This window comes from Wolffia australiana, chromosome 14, assembly GCF_029677425.1.
Source record: "Wolffia australiana isolate 7733 chromosome 14, ASM2967742v1".
Lineage (NCBI taxonomy): Eukaryota > Viridiplantae > Streptophyta > Magnoliopsida > Alismatales > Araceae > Wolffia > Wolffia australiana.
Genome location: NC_135848.1, coordinates 2,676,565 through 2,696,459, shown reverse-complemented (window position 1 = coordinate 2,696,459; position 19,895 = coordinate 2,676,565). Strand labels below are relative to the sequence as shown.

The 19,895-nt window shown below is 38.5% G+C and overlaps 1 protein-coding gene and 1 non-coding gene across 2 annotated transcripts; both read left to right on the top strand.

Annotated features, from left to right (window-relative positions):
- Positions 1–4,284: 4,284 nt before the first annotated feature.
- On the top strand, positions 4,285–11,858 carry LOC144712218 (origin of replication complex subunit 1B-like). Its single transcript, XM_078586429.1, has 15 exons — positions 4,285–4,979; positions 5,496–5,631; positions 6,211–6,360; positions 6,458–6,592; positions 6,677–6,828; positions 6,909–7,008; positions 7,095–7,217; positions 7,283–7,502; positions 7,583–7,761; positions 7,849–7,957; positions 9,606–9,676; positions 9,930–10,025; positions 10,255–10,331; positions 10,505–10,588; positions 11,684–11,858. The coding sequence occupies exons 1-15, from the start codon at positions 4,387–4,389 to the stop codon at positions 11,745–11,747; spliced, it is 2,289 nt and encodes a 762-aa protein (XP_078442555.1). The 5' UTR covers positions 4,285–4,386; the 3' UTR covers positions 11,748–11,858.
- LOC144712582 (small nucleolar RNA snoR28) lies at positions 6,274–6,348 on the top strand. Its single transcript, XR_013583843.1, has one exon. It is a non-coding gene; the product is annotated as a small nucleolar RNA snoR28 (small nucleolar RNA).
- Positions 11,859–19,895: the final 8,037 nt, after the last annotated feature.

Sequence of the window (19,895 nt, the reverse complement as noted above, 5' to 3'; positions counted from 1 at the left end):
ATTTAGGTATTCGTACGGATATATCCAACACTATTTTTTTTCTTAAAAAAAACACCTTATATTATCCACAGTGTCTCTACAGTGATGCCTATACGATTAGCAATACTCATCATAAAACTGGTTTATCGGATCTGGATATTTCCATGCTTATATCAAGTATCTGCAGAATAAAATTTTTGAAAAAAAACACTCTATCATGATCTCATAGTTCACATTCATTGCATGCATTCAGTGACTTGATTATAAACATCGCACTAACAGTATTACATTAAATTTTATTTTAATGAACACAAAATGAAATTGATATGTTATTGAATTTCATGTTAAATATTTTCCATCTTTTGAGAAGTTAAATGACTATGAATGATCACTTTAACACAACCCAAATCCCTCCATGATGTCATATATGTCCCTCTAACCTCATATCCATAATTGGATTCACGCATGCCTTCAATTATTCCATTACATTTTCCCCTTTCATTGTGTACTTCATGATATGCATACAGGAAAAAATATTAGTCAGGCCACCCAACCTCTAGAATTCTCTATTTTGTGTGTATAAGACTCTTTCTCAACCTTTTTGTGTTTTAGCCACCACTTTATTTTTAACTTCCTCAAGCCTTGCTATGGATCTTTCTTTTTTAAGGTTATGTGCCATTTAAATTAGGAAACACCTTTCTTCGCCTTATCCATGCATTTCTTCTATCCCCTCCACAAAACTATTTGATCTCATTCATAGGGATGTTTGGTGTCCATCCACTATTTCATCACCATCCGACCACCGCTTCTACATTATATTAGCAAATTATTACCCATGCATCACTTTGATATACCTTTTTAAAGAGCAATCACACATCCTCGTCACCATCTGACACTTTGTTTGGATCAACACTCAGAATTCCACTACCCAATAACTCTTTGCATCCGCAATTCCCTAAGATTTCTCAAGTAAACTCTCTGTGAGTTCTAGGTTGATTTTGACAGCATACATCAAACCATTTTCATGACTAGATGTCATGAAAATGGTTTTGCCTAAAGAAAACATCATCTTCTTATTGATATGAGTCACGATCTTCGTGTTGAGATGAATTCCCCTCTTATATTTGGAGAAATGCTGTCATGACTCCCACCTATCTTATAAATTATTTACTCTTTCTCGTCTGGTGGTACTTTTCCATTGCATTCCTTATACCGCTATTTCATTCCTCCTAACCTTCCGTATGGGTTTTGGGTACATGTTCTCTGTTCATGAATATACATTGTCTTTGATTCATTCCCAATGTTCCTTATGCCCTTTCCTCTTTATCCATTATGAATTCAGGTATTACTGCGTTCAAATATTTCAATATCCTATATATGTGGCCTACATTCAGTCAATTCAAGCTCATATATTACTGGCTACATGTTGGTTTTTTCACTAATATATGCGGCTTCACATAAATACCGATTGATGGATATTCTTCGCCAAACATATTTACCATGTTCCTCGTAAAATATTATCCCTATTTGCCAAACAGGGATATCATGGTGAGGGTAGTTTCTAGTCAACTCCTTCAGTATATCACATGGCTGCATATACACTTTTTCCCGCCAAAACTTCTTTGGTAAGGAATTTTCTATCTCGTTCTTATTCTTATTTTTTCTCATAGTTGTAAAGCAGCATGTGCATTATCTTTAAACGATGATGTGAACTTCGTCATTTATGATCTTTGAAAGAGACTCTCAGTTTATTTTACAAATGACAAGTCTCAGTATACTCAGATAGGTATGCATGGGTTTTTTCATTCACTAACCCATAAAAACGAAGATAGGATCTGGTGTAGATAGGGGTCACATTTTGAATTAATTTTGTTTTCTACATATATTTAGATATTTTGATAGGCTTGAATTGTTGTGTTTTAGTGGCCTAGATATGGATGAAGAAATCAAAACGATCTGTAGCGGAAGACTTGAACGGAATCGAACGAAGTCGACAAACCATCGAATGAAGTACACGTGCACACAATGCATCCACGATTTATAGAGTCCCAGAGTGAGACGCGTGAAACTGTTCATATGTGCAGCCTCTATAAGTATCCACACTCTTACATCGAGGGTGGACGATTCCATCTTGATATGCAATCATCTTTGTGAACTTCTTGATACACCCGAACTAAGACTATTTAGAATCCCATGATCAGGGGCTCGTAGGTCGTAGTCAAAGTACAACTGTCTGTCCACAATATGTCTTTGGTGTCTCAGGTCTAAGGACCACTTACACAACCGTGATGTTTATCACCTTGATTAACAATTTGGTATAACACTATTCAAGGATTCTCACGGATCAATTCAGTGAACTATTTCTACTAAAGAGTACTCGTTATCTATCCTTAGTGTCTCCACAATAATGGCTATGCGACCAGCCATACTCTTCGTATGAGTGAGGATAGGGATATTCTAATTGGATACTTTGATGTCCATATCGAGTATCCTTCAAAAAAATATATTTAGAACTCATGCTTAAAGACTAGTGACCTCCGTATTATGATCTTATCATAATTCATTAAGTTCAATCATGTATTAATGAACTTCATTATAAGCATCACACATGCACTATAATGAAATCAATGAACATGGAACGAGATATGGAATGTGTGATTGGCTCGCCGACCACATATATTTACATCAGAATTTCTACTAGATCATCAAATTATCAAAATCTCATTATCCTCTTTGGATCACTCAGCAAGTCTGTAATTTCCTCTAATATTTATCCAAGTTTATCTTCAGACTGCTACAACAAATCCTCCAAAATCAGAGTTTTATCCACGGGTTATAAGTTCACTGAATGAGTTTTTGGGACCTTCCCACGTGCATAAAAAATATCAGAAGCAAAAATATTACGAAGCAAAATTTCCAGAAAATGGTAGAAATCACATAGCTTATTCATTGTCCCGTTTAAATGTAGATAACAATTGTCTCACATAATGAACATTAACTCCCCTTAGATTCACTGAATGAGTTTTTGGGACCTTCCCACGTGCATAAAAAATATCAGAAGCAAAAATATTACGAAGCAAAATTTCCAAAAAATGGTAGAAATCACATAGCTTATGTATTGTCCCGTTTAAATGTAGATAACAACTGTCTCACATAACGCACATTAACGCAGAAAATGGTAAAATTTAAAGTCAAAAAATTACAAACCAGAAAATTAAAATTAAATGCACCTTAGATCCCCTTTTATCTCACCAATTGATTTTTTTGCTGATTATTTGAATATTAACTTAACCAAAAATATTTGTGTAATTTAATATTAAATATTTTATCATAGTTATATAATATGAAGGGTTCCTTAACAGGGAATCTGGATTTGAAACATCCACCTTTGAGGAGAGATGAACAGTGGGATAAATATATTGGAATGAAGGAATTAGAAACCTGACTTTCAAAAAAGTTTTTTAGTTCAAGAAAATCGAGATTTCAATTCTAAGATGTTGAGATATTCCGCTTTATTGTAATTAGTGATTATGGTAAATTTTTGAGGGAATAAATTAACAAGAAATATGATAGGTTCAAAAGATTTATTGTTTTTGTATGAATAAACTATTTAAAATATCCAAGGGAAGCAATTTAAGAATTTGAGGAATTTGTATAATTAGATGACACTAGACAATAAAAACTTAATACTGGTGAAGAGATCAGGGAGATTTGATTTTGTTGTAAACATCAAAGGATCATTAAGTTAATTGGAGGAGAGGTCTTCGATTAAAGTTTTATTTTCAGGAGTGGGAATACAATAAAGATAGCTTTTAGATATTTTTGTTGGAATATTGGAGATTGAAATGATATTGACAGGTTCATCACATCCTTTTGTCACGGATATCTCCTACTTTTTGATATCATAAATTATTAACCTCTCGGACAAGTTTTACCACCACATGAATTCTCAATCATGCACAAGGTTGTATCAAATAGAAGAACAAATTTCTAAAACCCTGACAGAGAAAATATAAAAAATTTAGAAAAATAAACCTGAATAAAAACAACACATTCAATAATTTAAATGATTCTATCCCTAAATATCATTTTCTATTTTAACATCTTTCTCATTTTGAATCGCGGGGAAGGGCAATAGAGAGGCCTCTCTAAAACCAATATTTGGGAAAACAATAAAAATATAATATAACACGTCATATTTTAAACAGATTATTTGAAATCGTAGTTTCGCGCCAAAACTCGATGGTGGGGCCCACTTTAAAACGGGGAATAAAACGCGTGATTTTCCCGCTCAAATCTACGGCTATACAAATATACGCGGAGTGACGAAGGGGATCAAGGAACCCTAGTCGTCTTCCCCGGCCTGGGGGGAAGAAGACTCCGCTCAAATCCAAGCTCAGATCGGCGATGGCGACGCTGCAACCATCGACGCCGCGTCGGTCGCCCCGTCTTGTTCCGGAAACTCCTCGGAAGAGGAAATCTGATCCATCCGATCGATCCGAGACGCCTATTTCCGAGAAGAAATCAAGAAGATCTTCGCCTGTTAAATGCAAGTTTGCTCCCGTTTCTCCTGATCGATCTGAATCCGGGAGGCGTAGGAGGACGCCGAGTTCGCAGAAAGTTCCTTGGAAAAGGATTTATTACAAGAGGGTGGAGTACGATGGCGGGGAGTTTGAGGTCGGGGATGATGTGTATGTGAAGCGGCGGGAGGATGCCGAGTCGGATGAGGATGATCCGGCGGTGGAGGATTGCCGTGTGTGCTTTAAATCGGGAAGGTCGGTAATGATCGAGTGCGACGAGTGCCTGGGAGGATTTCATCTCAAATGCCTGAGTCCTCCGCTGAAGAAGGTCCCGGAAGTGGATTGGATTTGTGCGTTTTGTGTGGATCGGAAACTGGGAAGGAATGTCGAACTTCCCAAGCCTCCACCGGGGAAGAAATTGCGGAGAACTTTCAAGGAGAAGCTCCTGTCGAGTGATTTATGGGCAGCTCGTATCGAATGGTATGAAGAGAACAATCAATTTGGGATAAAAAAGTTTATCGCTGCCATATTTCAAGACATGAGATTTGTTGTTTTTTCTGCACTCCAGTCCTGATAAGCCGAGAATATGAACGGCACAGTCATATCATTTTTCCTAAAAAATAGCGCTGGACGAATTGGACGAATATTTAGGGTATTTCCACTGACTTCCCAGTTGCTCCGGAGTTAGCCATTCTTGAAAATCAATTGCTTTCACTAGTGCAGAAAACACCAGTTAATTCGTAGTCTCAGTTTTGAGAATTAGATGGATAACGGATAGATCAAGAATATTAGTAAGCTTTTTTTGATGTACTATCTTCTTCAAGATGAATTCTCCATCCTGTAGGAAATGGTTGCTTGCCGTGCTTCTTTCATGTTAAGTTAAAATTCGCCTTCAAATTAGACGGTTGGAACCTAAGAAAGATTTTACTGCACGGGAGTTCATCATTAACTCTTTTACCTTTCATCTATTATCTCATGTATCTTGCTTGACACTAGTATCTGGGAAGAGCCTAAAGGAGAATATTGGGCAAAAGTTCGCTGGTATATTATTCCCGAGGAGACTGCTGTTGGTAGACAACCCCATAATCTGCGGAGGGAGCTATATTGCACGAAAGATTCAGATATAATCGAGGTAAAGCCCTGAAGGAAATCGTTAATTTGCTTCATGATGAATATCTCCATGAATTGATCCGGTATAATATACAAATAGATTTGGTCTAAATATTTTGGTTATAGAAAAACTAGAATGAACATGAAATTTTGGTTATGGAAGTGTTTTGCTGTCTCGCTTTCACTCAACTTTGATCTCTATCTACTCTGTTATATCTTCCTCCCTCTGCGTCGTGAAATTTTCTTTGACCATATATTGCACATTTTTTTCATTTTAAGAAAGGTTTTTTCTGCCTAGCTTTACAATCGCGTCGACTAGATATATTTTCTCTTTTGAGGATCACATATCTGCTTACTAGGTAGGCTCAGTCAAATCATTTTAGAAGGTTGTTGCCAAGAGAAAAGGAAAAAAGTCGTAATTTGCCCTCTTTTCAACCGTTACACTTCAGAACTGACCGCTATGACTAATCTTGCATGAAGACAGGTTTGCAATATAGGAAAAAAATGAGCTCCCGTGCAGATGATATTGCGTTATTAGATTGTTTTACATCTCGATGCATGATTAATATACTGACATCTAATCCCTTTTTTTACACTTCAGATGGATTCAATCCTTAGACAATGTTATGTTATGAACCCGAAAGACTTCTCAAAAGCTGATAATGAGGGAGATGACGTATTCTTGTGCGAGTATGAATATAATGTTCAACGACAAAGTTTCAAACGTCTTGCTGAACTCGACGGAAGTGATGTATGTTGAACGCCAGAGAATGCGTGAATTGATATCATAAGTATAACATACTTGCCTCCTGTTTCAATAAAATGATATGTTAATCTATTTTTCTCAGGACGGTCTGGATGACACTGATGAGGAATGGAAATTTTCTGCCAATGATGATCAGAGTTCGGATGAGGATTCAGAATATGAGAACGAATCTCCACGGGTATCAATTCAGAAGGCCCCTATACGTTCAGTGGCAGCTGTAAGTTTCTTACCGTGCATGTATGAAATAAGTTGATCTTGTCAAACATCAGGCTTGCCTTCGATTTATTCTGCACCCTTACAGAATTCATGCAAAGGAAGGATCTTTGGTCTTCAAAAGATCGGGATGAAGACGATTCCTGAGCATGTGAGGAGTCACAAGCAGACCGAGCTTGAGAGAGCAAAACATAAGCTTTTGTTGGCTACTCTTCCGAAATCCTTGCCCTGCCGATCTAAGTAAGCCCAAGTTTAACTTTAATTTAAAGTTATATCATCCATTTCACTTTAATAGCATGTGTTTAATACACAAATTTCAGAGAAATGGAGGAGATCACACTCTTCATTAAAAATGCCATCTCTGAAGATAATTGTTTAGGCCGTTGTCTTTATATCCATGGTGTTCCAGGAACCGGGAAGGTGAGCCGGAAAAAAGTCGTAGTATTTAATTTTTTGGTATGTCTACGTATATCCTCATGTTCTTACTGGACTTGGAATGCATTCAGACCATGACAGTTCACGCGGCGATGAGAAACCTGAGATCTGAAGTTGATTCTGGAGATCTGGCACCTTACTCTCTCGTGGAAATCAATGGCCTTAAATTATCTACCCCTGAAACTATTTACCGGGTAATCCAGGGTTATATTTCATCTTATCCTTTGAGGTCAGTGTTTTAACGGTTAGTTCTTTTCAGGCTATTTATGAATCATTAACGGGGCACAGAGTAGGATGGAAGAAGGCCTTGCACCTTCTCAATGAAAGATTTTGTGAAGGGAAGAAACTTAAGAAAGAAGATAGACGACCCTGCGTTCTTCTCATCGATGAACTGGACCTTCTTGTTACCAAAAACCAATCGGTCCTCTATAACATTCTTGATTGGCCCACAAGACCTAATTCCGGGTTGATTGTTATGGGTGAGTTTGTATCACTTACATACTTTTTTAACGAAGGATGTTCTTCACACAGATATTATTATTTTGCTAACTTCTTGCAGGCATAGCAAACACCATGGACCTTCCGGAGAAGTTACTTCCTCGTATATCTAGTCGGATGGGAATTCAAAGGTTATGTTTTGGTCCGTACAATTACCAACAGCTGCAAGAGATCATCTCTTCTCGACTGAGAGGGGTGGACATATTCGAGGAGCAGGCCATAGAATTCGCTTCCAGAAAGGTTGATCTTGCATTTTCCTTCTAGATTATTGTGCTTTGAAAATGTTTTGCATTAGTCGATGGTCTTTATGATTTACGGATGGGATAGGTGGCAGCTATTTCTGGTGATGCAAGACGTGCCCTTGAAATATGCAGGCGTGCGGCTGAACTGGTGGACTACAGACAGAAAGAAAAGTGTCTCAAAATGGAAAGTCCAGGTGTGCAAATTGTGGCGTGTTATATTTTGTCGGTTTTGAATCTGAGGTTCATGAGTGAATTTTATGGGTTCCTCTCAGGATGTTATTTTTTAAACAAAATTTAGTGGTCTTTGGATCCAATGATTGATCTACGTACTCCATTTTAGGTTTGTCTCAATTGCGGTCAAGATCAAATGATTGATCCAATCCATATTCAATTCTAGCATCAATCTGTTTCGATATTTCAAAAAAAGAAAACATCAATCAGTCTCCCTTGGGGGATCGACTATTCAATGAAGATCAATCCGATCCTCAATCGGCAACACCTTGGCTCATTACATTTAGTAGGCTAGTTGGATCTGTTGATCGATCAGTAGAACAGCCATTTCTGTCGGATTTGGCAAAGTTAATCAACTGACTGCGGCTACTGTTGTAGAGGGGTTTCTTCACGGCTGAAGTCGTGCCTATTTGCACTCAGGCATATGGCGTGCAGATGGTAATGATTGGTCAAGGCCTTTGGTGTCTGAGTTTATGGAGCTTGTGGGTTATCTTTTGGTCTTTATCAAAAAAGATGGTCATGAATGCTCTCCATGCTCCTCTGCAGCTTAAGATTTGAGGCGAAGTCACAAACCGTTTGAATGACTGTGCTTTCGAAGTGGAAGCCATCTTAAAAGGTGTCGATATCGGCAGATATCTTGAGAGAGAGAATAGAGAAGATAGAACAGCAAAAGATAAGCATTTCATTAATCAAATCGGTTACATTTATATATGCTCCTCTAATGGCTAGTAGTAACGGCTAGTTTGACTAGCCGTTACTTACCCGATCTGACACTCAACCAAATCGGGTAATGGGCCAGTTAGCCATAGGCTTTACATCCTTATTTAGTCCATATATTCAACAAAAGGAATTGATGACCCTTCTGATCGGTCGCGTGGATCCCGCGCCCCTAAGGATCTACATGCATCCAAGAACCAGAAGTCCGCTGCAACAGCAACAGACAAGACCGAGCGAGCAACCACCACACATTCCAGGCACCTGAACCTTATCGAAGAGGAACTTCTCACATGCAAAGCCCACTGGTTCTGTTATCAGCGCAGCGTATGGATTATACCTGGGCATTGTTGTCATAAAAATCTCAAATATTCATGTTGTCATGTCAGGTGGAAAACCATAAGAAAATGAAAAACATCATCTGACACATCAACCGCCAAGAACAACACTCCAGCTTGAGGACAAGCTGGGGCTGATTGGGGGAGTAATGATATGATCCCTCTCATATCTTATGCCCATTAAAGGCATTTTTGCCTTTTGTTCCCTTCCCGTATGTCCCCCTAAATATGTAGCCCTCCTCGTCGGAGGACAGGAATTAAACTGTTAGTGGAGGGTTACATCCCATTGGATCTTGTCACCTTTGGCAACATCCACACCGCCAATCTCCTGTCTCATCCTTTTGATAACACCATCCCCCCGGACCTCCCTTCCTGGTCCCCGTTCACAATACAAACCATATCAGTTTACCTCATTCTGGTAAAACCCGGTGTGGTATTTTTTTCAAGATTTTATTCTATGTGACATTCGAAATTCAATTCTGGTAGGTTTGTAGTCTTTATTTCAATGTCCTATGTTGTAGCTCTCTGCCAATAAAAGTTTGGCCCTTCGTTTGTCTAGGAACTTCACTCGTGGGCATTGACGATGTGGAAAGCGCCATCCAGGAAATGTTTCAGGCGCCTCATATTCAGGTGAGAATGTCGGTGCTTTGCCATTTCAGACAACAAAAGAATCACTAATTCCATAAGAAAACATGGAATCTATGTATGTGGTTTCCTCCTTTTTTTTTGAAGAAAAGATCTGTGAGGTTATGGCGTATAGTTGCATGAATTTTGTGTTGGTTCCCGAAAAAATAGTTTTTTTTTCTTCTCTTTCCCTAAGAACATGTCTTCTGTTTAAGATTTGTGGCTGGGGATGACATTGCTTGTTGTCTTCTAATTGCAGGTGATCAAAAGCAGCTCAAGACTATGCAAAATATTTTTGGTGACGATGGTTCATGAGATCTACCGGACTGGGCTCTGCGAGTTGAACTTTGAAAAGGTCATCTCTTTAAAAATGAATCTGGATGTTTTTTGGGCCTTTTATTCCACTGCAATGCTGGGCAACTCGATCTTATAACTGCAATTTATTATCATTTCTTTCTTAACCTTTCTTTTCTTCCGCGTGTGTCATTGATGAAAATGGATACTTGTATCGTGATGCAGCCATATTTAGAAAACTGGACAAATTTGCGGTGTTTTAAACTTATTAATGTATTTCATTCATGCAGTTGGCGGCGGCGGCATCTCGCTTATGCGCGAGCAATGGAGAAGAGTTCCCTGGATGGGATGTTCTCTTCAAAGTCGGGTAAGCCTCTTCTGAATCATCATTTTCTTAATTAATTAATTAATAATTATTATGAGCCAGTTACTCCTTAAAATTTCGATCATTAGGGTTACTATTACCCCATTTTTTTAAAAAAAGGTTATTGTGGCCAAATCTATTCAAACGAGGTGTGATTTGGCTCGGAATTGTTGCAGATGCAAGCTGGGCGAATGTAAGATAATTCTTTGCGAAGAGGAGGGCAAGCACAGATTGCAGAAAATGCAGCTTAATTTTCCCAGGTATATGTTCACGTTTTTCTTCGCCATACAATTTTATTTTACGCCAAAATCTTGTAAATGGTATCTATTTTTTGTCATGACAGCTTTTCATCTCCTCTGTCTCCTGTGACTGTCTTCCTTATTTATTGATTCCTCTCCTCTCGCCTTCGTGTTTCTCCTGTCTCTTTATATATGTAGGCCTTTCCCCTGTTCTATCTTATCTTTTGTAAATCTCTATTTTTTCTCCTTTTTCTTTCTTTCCGTAGGCCTTTCCCCCATTCGATCTTATCTCATATATATAGATATATCTATTTTTCTACCTATAAATCCTATTCTATCATATCTTTGTCTTTATGTTTCCAACAATATTTCTGTTTATGTCTGTCTACCTATTTCTAAGTCTGTCTGATCTCTCTGTGTGATTCCGACAGCACTTTTCTTCATTTCAACCCACCTAAAACTCAGTTTATCTTATCTCTCTCTCTCTCTCTTTATGTTTCTCACATTACATATCTTCACTTCTGTCTACCAAAAATCTTAGACTGCCACATTTTTGTTTACACAAGATGGTGATAAAAAAGTATATGTCAGATTATCTCATTTTCTCCCTCTGTTTCTCACGTTATTTTAACTTCATTTCTTTCTACCTATATCTCGGTCTAGCTTGTATCTCTCACTTCATTTATTTCTCGCTGCATCTCTCTCTATCTTATCTCTCTCATTCACTTAGTTTCTCTCGTATTTCTTTATTTCTAGCTATCTAAATTTCAGTCTATCCTATATCTCTCTATGCTTCTCGTAGTATTAATCTTTAATTCTGTCTTCATATATCTCCGAATATCTCATCTACTTTCTGCCTACTTTCTGCTTTTCTCAAAGGATAGTTTATCGATGCTTCAATTCAAAATTTTATCTATCTCTCTCCCCCTGTGTTTCTCTCATTTTACCTCTCTATGCTTCAACCCAACTTTATCTCTCTCCCTCTGTTTTTTTTCTCAGGAAACTGTTTATATCTCAATGCTTCTTATCTCTATCTCTGTCTTTGTCTATTTCTTACTGTAAGAGAGGAGTTGCTGCACTTAACTGCTCACCAAAAATCTGTGATTGTATTGACAGTGACGACGTGGGGTTCGCGTTGAAGGGTTGCTCAGAAGTCCCATGGCTGGCTAAGTACCTTTGATCTTCTATGCGCATTTCATTGACTAAACTCCTTTATCTGCCTCCATTTATACATTGGCTCCCTCTGACCCCTATAGTTCATGTGGTATTTCCTACTTAGACTTTATCTCTCTATCTCTCTCTACCTTTCTCACTCCTAACTATATCTCTCCATTGATAACTAACTTATCCTCCGCTCAGAAAACCCACATGCCTTTCCATTTATCATTATTTCGCATGGTTTGGTGATTGGATTGATGAGATCAAGTTTGGTTTGAAAAACTTGATGAACCAGAAACATCTAGATCGCACTGAATCATCCCATCTCATCAAGATGATTCATTGATGATTGATCAGCCACTTCCATTGATCAGATTGATTTATTCAACATAGTAGAACGCATTAATGGATTCAATCAAGTTCCATCATGTGACAGTCCTCATAATTAGTGAGAGATATAGATAGAGAAAGGTGAAGAAATGCTGATAGATGACTCTTGGCTGATGTCAGAGAGCGAAGATGGTTGTGACTGTGTAGGGAGAGAGAAAGGGGAATAATTTTTTTCAGTTTTTTGCTACAGTTCACTGTTGGGTAAAATCCTATGGCTGTCGACAATTTATAAAACAAAAATAAATTTTAAAAATGGGGAAGTCTTCCATATGTAGGTTGTTCTGGAAGGGCGTGTTGTACAATGTCGGGTGCGACTAAAGATAGCTGTATCTGATTTCTGTTGTTGGTTATCATGATATCTGTTTTTCTGAAAACCAGGAGTGAGTCCGGTTTTTTTGAATAACATTATGCAGGTGGCAGTGATAATGGATTGTTAAGTTGATAATGAGTGCAATAATGAGTGCAATAAGGAACATGTAACCTCAGCTTCTCTCTTTCTCCCTTGCTTTCCCTCTCTCTCTCTCTTGCTCACTTGCTCTCCCTTTCTCTTTTTTACTCAGATCTTTCCAACTCTGTCTCTCTTGCTTGCTCTTCTTCTCTCTCACTGACTCTTATATATCTCTCTCTCTTGCTTGCTTGCTTTCCTGCTCTCTTTGACTTGTATCTCTCTTTCTCTCTTGCTTGCTTGCTCTCCTCTCTCTCTCTTGCTTGCTTGCTCTCCTGCTCTCTTTGACTCCTCTCTCTTTCTCTTGCTTGCTCTCCTCTCTCTCTCTGACTCATATCTCTCTCTCTTGCTTGCTTGCTTTCCTGCTCTCTTTGACTCTCTCTTTCTCTCTTGCTTGCTTGCTCTCCTCTCTCTCTCTCTCTGATTCATATCTCTCTCTCTCTTGCTTGCTTGCTCTCCTGCTCTCTTTGACTCCTCTCTCTCTCTCGCTCTCTCTCTCTCTCTCTCCCTGTCTCTCTCTCTCTTTGCTTGCTTGCTCTCCCTCTCTCTTTCTGGCTCAGATATTTCTGTCTCTCTTGCTCGTTTGTTCTCTCTCTTTCTCTTTTGCTTGCTTGCTCTCTCTCTCTCTCACTGACTCTTATATATCTCTCGCTTGCTTGCTTGCGTTTTGCTCTCTTTGACTCGTATCTCTCTTTCTCTCTTGCATGCTTGCTCTCCCACTCCCTCTGACTCATATCTCTCTGTCTTGCTTGCTTGCTCTACTGCTCTTTCTGAATCAGCTCTCTTTCTTGCTTGCTTACACTCCCACTCTCTGACTCGTGCTCTCCCTCTTGCTTGCTTGCTCTCCCTCTCCCTCTCTCTCTCTCTCTTGTTCTCTCTAAATAACTATTTCTCTTGCTTGCTTGCACTCACTCTTTCTGTCTCTCTCTGACGCACACACTCTCTCTAGCTTGCTCATCCTCTCTCTATTTCTCTCTTTCAAGCCCTAGGGTTACTCACAAGTCATCAACACTCAAGGTGTGAGAATTTTAATTGTTATCCAATATCAGCTTCTGATATATGATACTGAAACATGAAAATAGCCAAAATATTGTATGAAAACTTCCCCTTATCTGTTATTGATATCTGATATCAGATATCCATAGCAGAACCCCATATTACAAAAAAAGTGTGGACAAAACCCATTTCAATGTCAAATTCAAATAAAAACTGATATTTTATGTTTATTCAAGTTTAAGGTTCAAAAACTATATTTTTTCTAAGGAGGCATTGAAATAAAGAAGATTTAGAGAAACTGAGCAAAATATAAGTCAGGTTCGACCATGATTTGTGCAATTAAACAAATTCCATATTAACTATACATAATGGTGTGAAGTTTTCACCAAAATAGAGACCAATCCAAATTGAAGATTAATGCTACCGCTGTAAGATTAAAACTTAGTACTACATATTATGACGAGGATATTGTTGGAAATATATGTGGCCCACAAGTCGATCACACAATCCAGGTCTCATTTAATGTTTATTGATACAATAAATATTAATTACAATGCATGGGAGATGCTTATTGTTGAAGTCTATGCAATGACTAAGTGAATTATGATACATTTATAATTCAAAAATCAATAGTCATTGCATAGACTTCAACTATAAGCATCTCCCATGCATTGTAATTAGTATTTATAATACAAAATCAATAGTCTTTAAACATGTGTTTTAAACATTCTTATCCAAATGATATATGAGGACACAAAATATCCAGAAAGAATAACACTGTCTAAGTGGCTGATACTATAGTCATTAGTGTGGAGACAATTAAGAACAAATTGTGGTTGAAATTTGGGGAAATAGTTCGCTAAATTGATCTGTATGGATTCCAAAATAATATTATACCTTTAGTCTAATAGGTTGATTGATGACATGATTATGTAAGTGGTACTAAAGCCTTGAGGCACCAAAGGCACCTTGAAAAGTTGTATTTTGACTATGAACTAGGAGTATGTAATCAAGGGATTCCAAATTGTCTTGGCTTGGATGTAGTAACAAGTCCCTGAAGGTGATTGTGTGGTCAAGATGAGATTATCAACATTCATATTAGAAGAGATTAATGATGCAGTTGATTTGTGTCAAAATGATATTATCTTCAATGGTGGAAATATCAGAGAATGTGTTTTCTTATGACTTTTCCATGCATAAGTGCTAACCAGAATGCTCGATAGGGTTTGGTGGTTAACCATGCCCAAGTCATTCGGGAGTCTCGAGGATGAGGGATTGTGAGTGCATGGTAATATATGATAGTAAAGGTTCAATGAGAAATTACCCATGCAATTCAATTTGTGTGCCTTACTCTTATTTTCCTCTTCCCAAGTGCCGCTTTAGGTGATACTAGATGGAGATCAAAATCTTACTTTTGGCAGCACGGTTTGACGAAAAGAAGATGAGATCCAATGCTCTTAAGATCACATGGTACGTGATCGAACAGGATCAAACAGCTCGTGTAACGTCACAGGGAGGATGGGGCAGTCGTGTCATGCAACAAAGATGAATAATGTGGATGTAATGCCAATGATAATGCGACAATAAAATCGATGAGAAGTATAAATACGACATCAATGTACACCAGCGACCACTAGGGTACGGTAAGTGTGACCTGTGAATGCCACTAGGCTCCCGATGACCCGGACGACGGATCGAAGGCAGATGGTGCGAGTATGACTATTTCCGCTTGTGCGTGCACCGTTGATGCACCAACCAAGATTGTACCAATAGAAATCTATTCCCATTTTACATATTCTTATCTATCACTAACCTAACCCCGGTGGTGGAGACATGCTTAGGAGGCACTGAAAGAAATAATATAATGTCCAGAAGGGTTTTATGAGTGTACCAGTAGCAGCAGGCGACACAATGACTGGTTTGACAGCATTGGGCGCCGAGCCACACATAGGCGCGATGACGCGCAAGTAGATGCAAGAACGCAAGGATGCGCGATAGTGTGGCAACGTGGTGGCACGTCGGTGCGACAACACGGTAGCACAACAACGACATTGTGGTGATGGTCGGTAGATGACGGCCGTAGGAGCAGCACATGCGGCGGAAGCAGTTGATGTCAGTCGCGGAAGCGGTGATGACTCTGCAGAAGCAACAAGGGCTGCCACAGGCGGCCACGGGAGCGATGAGGGCGGCCACTGGTGGCCAAGGAAGCGGCGAGAGCGATCGACGACAGCCAAAGGCAGTGCAGGGCGCCCAAGGGCGGTGCGAGAAGGCCGAGGGCGGCGTAGGGTGGCCAAGTGTGGTGCAGGGCGACTGCGCGTGGCGAGGGGCAGCCGAGGGCAGTGCGGGACGACCAAGGGCGGTGCTGGACAGCCATGTGGAGGCCGAAGGGGGCTCGGGGCGGCTTGCGGCGGCCAAGGGTGACCACGGGGGGACCCAGAGGCGGCCAAGAGGGCAGTCGCGGCGTGCCTAAGGGCGGCCATGGGGCGGTCGATAGGCGGCTGCGGGGTCCGCCGTGGGGCGGCGGCCGCTGGAAGACCACGAGAGCGGCGAGGGCGGCCGCGTTCGTGGGCGTGACGCTGGCAGGCGACGGCGAAGGTGGCGGCGGAGCTCCGGTGAAGGCGGCAACGACAAAGCTCTGGTGAAGATGGTGGCAGTTTCGACGATCTCTAGGGTTTTTTCTCTCTCCTTTGTAATGGCATTTTTGCAAATATGGCAAAAATTAAAATAAACACTAAAAATTAGGAAAGTCCTTAAAACTCATATTTTTTCAATCTTTTTTTTCTTCTTCCTATGGGCGACCCCACCTTTAATAGAGGCAAATATGGGCCTTCCGCCTTAGAAATAAAGGGGAGAAAGCCTAATTAAAGTATTTAGGGCCCCCTAATAGGAGAGAGACCCCTAACACGCCCATACATGGGCTCACACACGCACAAACGTTTTGATCCATACCACGGTCTAAACACGTGCGAACAAATAAAACAAACACATACTCGGCCGACATACAAGGCCTACTAAACAAGGAAAATATAAGGAAAGATAACGTCAAACCTTTGTGTCCTGTTGACTAGGCAGGGTACTCCGAAAGCTGGGTCTCGCGCGTGAGCCCTCATTCGATGAAGTGGTTCACGGGGGTCTTCAAAGCTGGATGGTCCCCCATCAGTACGTTTGGAAATAAGTCATCTAAAAAACTTGAAGATGCTTACTCAAAGAATGGAAAAATCAACGAACGCGATTTGTGCAAAGGTGATGACTTTGATTTTTGGCTGTCTTGGATTTGATGTTTGATATGCCTAAAAATGTGTGTAAATATGTCGTTGATTTGGCGTTTAGGCTTATACAATAAAATTTATAATTTTCCTTAATCACTAAATATAGAATATAGATCAAGCAAGGCGTTGAACCACAGGGAGGCATCAAGTAAGAATTTTTATCAAATTTCAATGAATTAATTCAAAGAAGAATTAATTATGCACTTAATAAATCTTAATTATGCTTAATAGTGTTTTTAATTAATCAAAATCAAGTAAAACTTGATTTTGATTTTAAATATTTTGGTCAGAAAGCTCAAAATAGATGTATTTCAATTACAAGATCAGATTAATTTGGATTATTAATTTCCCAATTGTTATTAAAATTTAAGACAATTTTTATGAATTAAAATTGGGAATTGAATAATCAAGAAATGGATTTTTAAATTGGACTTCAAGATGGATGAATTTTCGAATCAAAATTTATTTTTAGGTTTTTTATGTATTAAATTAAATTCCTAAACAATAAAAATCGAAATCTAGAGAGAGAAACTAGACAAATTAACCTAGAGAGAGAAAGTGAAGAATTTGGGGAAAAGATGAAATCCAACCCTAAATTATAAATCTAATGATGCAGAAATGTTCCAAATATATGTAGAATTAAATATCAAAAATCAGATGTTGAATCAGAATCAAAATGCAGTGCTAATTTCATTCAAAACCAACTTGTAGGGCATGTACATTTCGCCCATGCCTTGGCATTTTAGAATTGTTCAAGAAGAAGATTGAAATACAAATCAGAAACTTACAACTTTGAGTGCAGAATCAAGAACTGTCGACTTCCAAAGCATTCCTTGTGTCCTTCCTGGCCAAATCCTTGGAGAGAGCTTCAAAAAGTGATTTTTGCCCTTTTCCAGACCTCTATTTAAAGATCCAGTAGGGATTGTAGAGGGGGAAAAGACAAACATGCCCTCAAAATTTCAGCCCAATCGGACATCTGGATCTCTAGATATCGTCATTTTACTGCAGATTAATCTAGGCCGTTGGATCATTTTACATCTAAAAAAAAATTCAATTTTTCTGATTGGTTGCAACATTCTTTCTCCTTTTCCGCCTTCTCGGATCACGCACTGACACTTCGTTGTCCGTGTCCAAGGCGCGCAATCATTGGATGATTGAAGCTCCTTTTGAATGGCTGAGAGGACGCCACGTCGCCCTCGTCATTGGCTCTTAAAAATAAAGAAAAAAAATGAGCTTACCGATTTATTTAATATAGGCGGCGTTGATTTCCGTGTGCATTTAATGCACACGGCGAATTGACGCCACATATATAAAATGGCACCTTCAAAATGCGGCTGTCAATTGTCGCGTGCAATAAATGCACACGGCTAACTGACGCAACATATATTAAATAAAGCACATCTTAAAAAAAATGCGGCGGTCGATTGCCGCGTGCATTAAATGCACGCGGAAGTCGATTGCGGTTTTCATTTTTTTTTTAAAAATGTGGTAAGCTTACCGGGCATCGATTTCCGCGTGAAATATGAGCTAATGATTGGCTCGTTATGGCATCGCGATTTGGATGCCATAATGAGTCAATAATGCTCATTCTCTCTCTCTCTCTCTCTCTCTCTCTCTCTCTTCTTATTTAAATAAAATTCATCCATTTATTCGCCCGAATTTTGGGCGAATGAAGTGGATGTCCTTTGATAAATATATAAATATATTATAAAATGCCAAATAAATTAAATATGTATTATTTAAGTATATTAAAATTCATTTTTTGGCTATATAATGGTCAAAAAATTATATAAAAATATGGAAAAATTCCAGAAAAATTAAGAAAGCCCTTACCAACCTTTAGCCAAGTATTTAAGGCCCTGTAAAAAATATTTCTTCTCTGAAATGAGGTTAAATTCCATGTAAAAAATGATAAAAAAAAATCAGAAATAATAGTAAAATCAAAGTGTAAGCGATTTATCTTCATTTTTTTATGATAACATAGAAATATAGTCATTAAAACACATAAATATAATGTAAAATTCATTAATTAATCATGTTAATTTGCAAGTTATCAATGTTCCATTGCGTAATTGAGATCAAATCATTGCCAGTCAAAGTCCCAGACGTCCATCACATATATGTATGTATATCCGATATTTGTATCATTATCTGGTATCATCAGGTTGTAGATAAAGGTGATGGTGTAAATACCAAAATGAATAATGGCAATGTTAAAAATTTGACAATGACAAGCATATAATGTTTGAACCTGACTCCCTATAAAATTAAATACTCTTCTTCCCCTGCTCAAGAGGCCTACACCCTCTTTGGTTGCTTTGGTCTACTGGGCCCTTGGCTCGCTTCACTTGGGGCCTCCTTGTCTGCTGCTACTTTTTGGCTAGTGTGTTGACATTTGCTGGTTGCTATTGCCTTGAGCTCATGTGCTCACTGGCCATAACTCAGCCTGAGCATTGGTGGTTATGCCTTTAATTTATATATATTTCTCCATTTTAAAATTTCCTTTTGGTATTTAAATCAACTGTTCAAATATTGATATGTAAATCATAAATGTGATTTGAACAAAATGGACCGATTAGTGCATGAAATGTGATTTCACATTAATGTAAGAATAATATGAATACTATTAAGACTAATATGATCCTAAAATAACCTTAAATGTGTATGAATGCATGCATAGAATATGATTAATCATCAACTTGATTGACTTTAGGTACAATTCATGAGTCCATATGGATCAATTAAGTGATCTCTTTTCCCATAGAGCATTCACTACTTGTCCGTAGTGTTTCCACATTAATGGCCAAGATATAAGTCCATACCCATCATATGAGCACAACTAGACAGTGACATGATTTATGTATATTTTGATGTCCTTTTTTAGTATCCTTAAAATAGAAATATCTAGAAGACATGCTTAAAGATAAGCAATCACCGTACTATGATCTAATCATAATTCACTTAGTCATTATATGTATTCATGGACTTCATTATATACATTATGATAAATATAATGTAGCAATAAATACTGCACAATATGTGGAATGGACAATTGGATTACATGAAACAT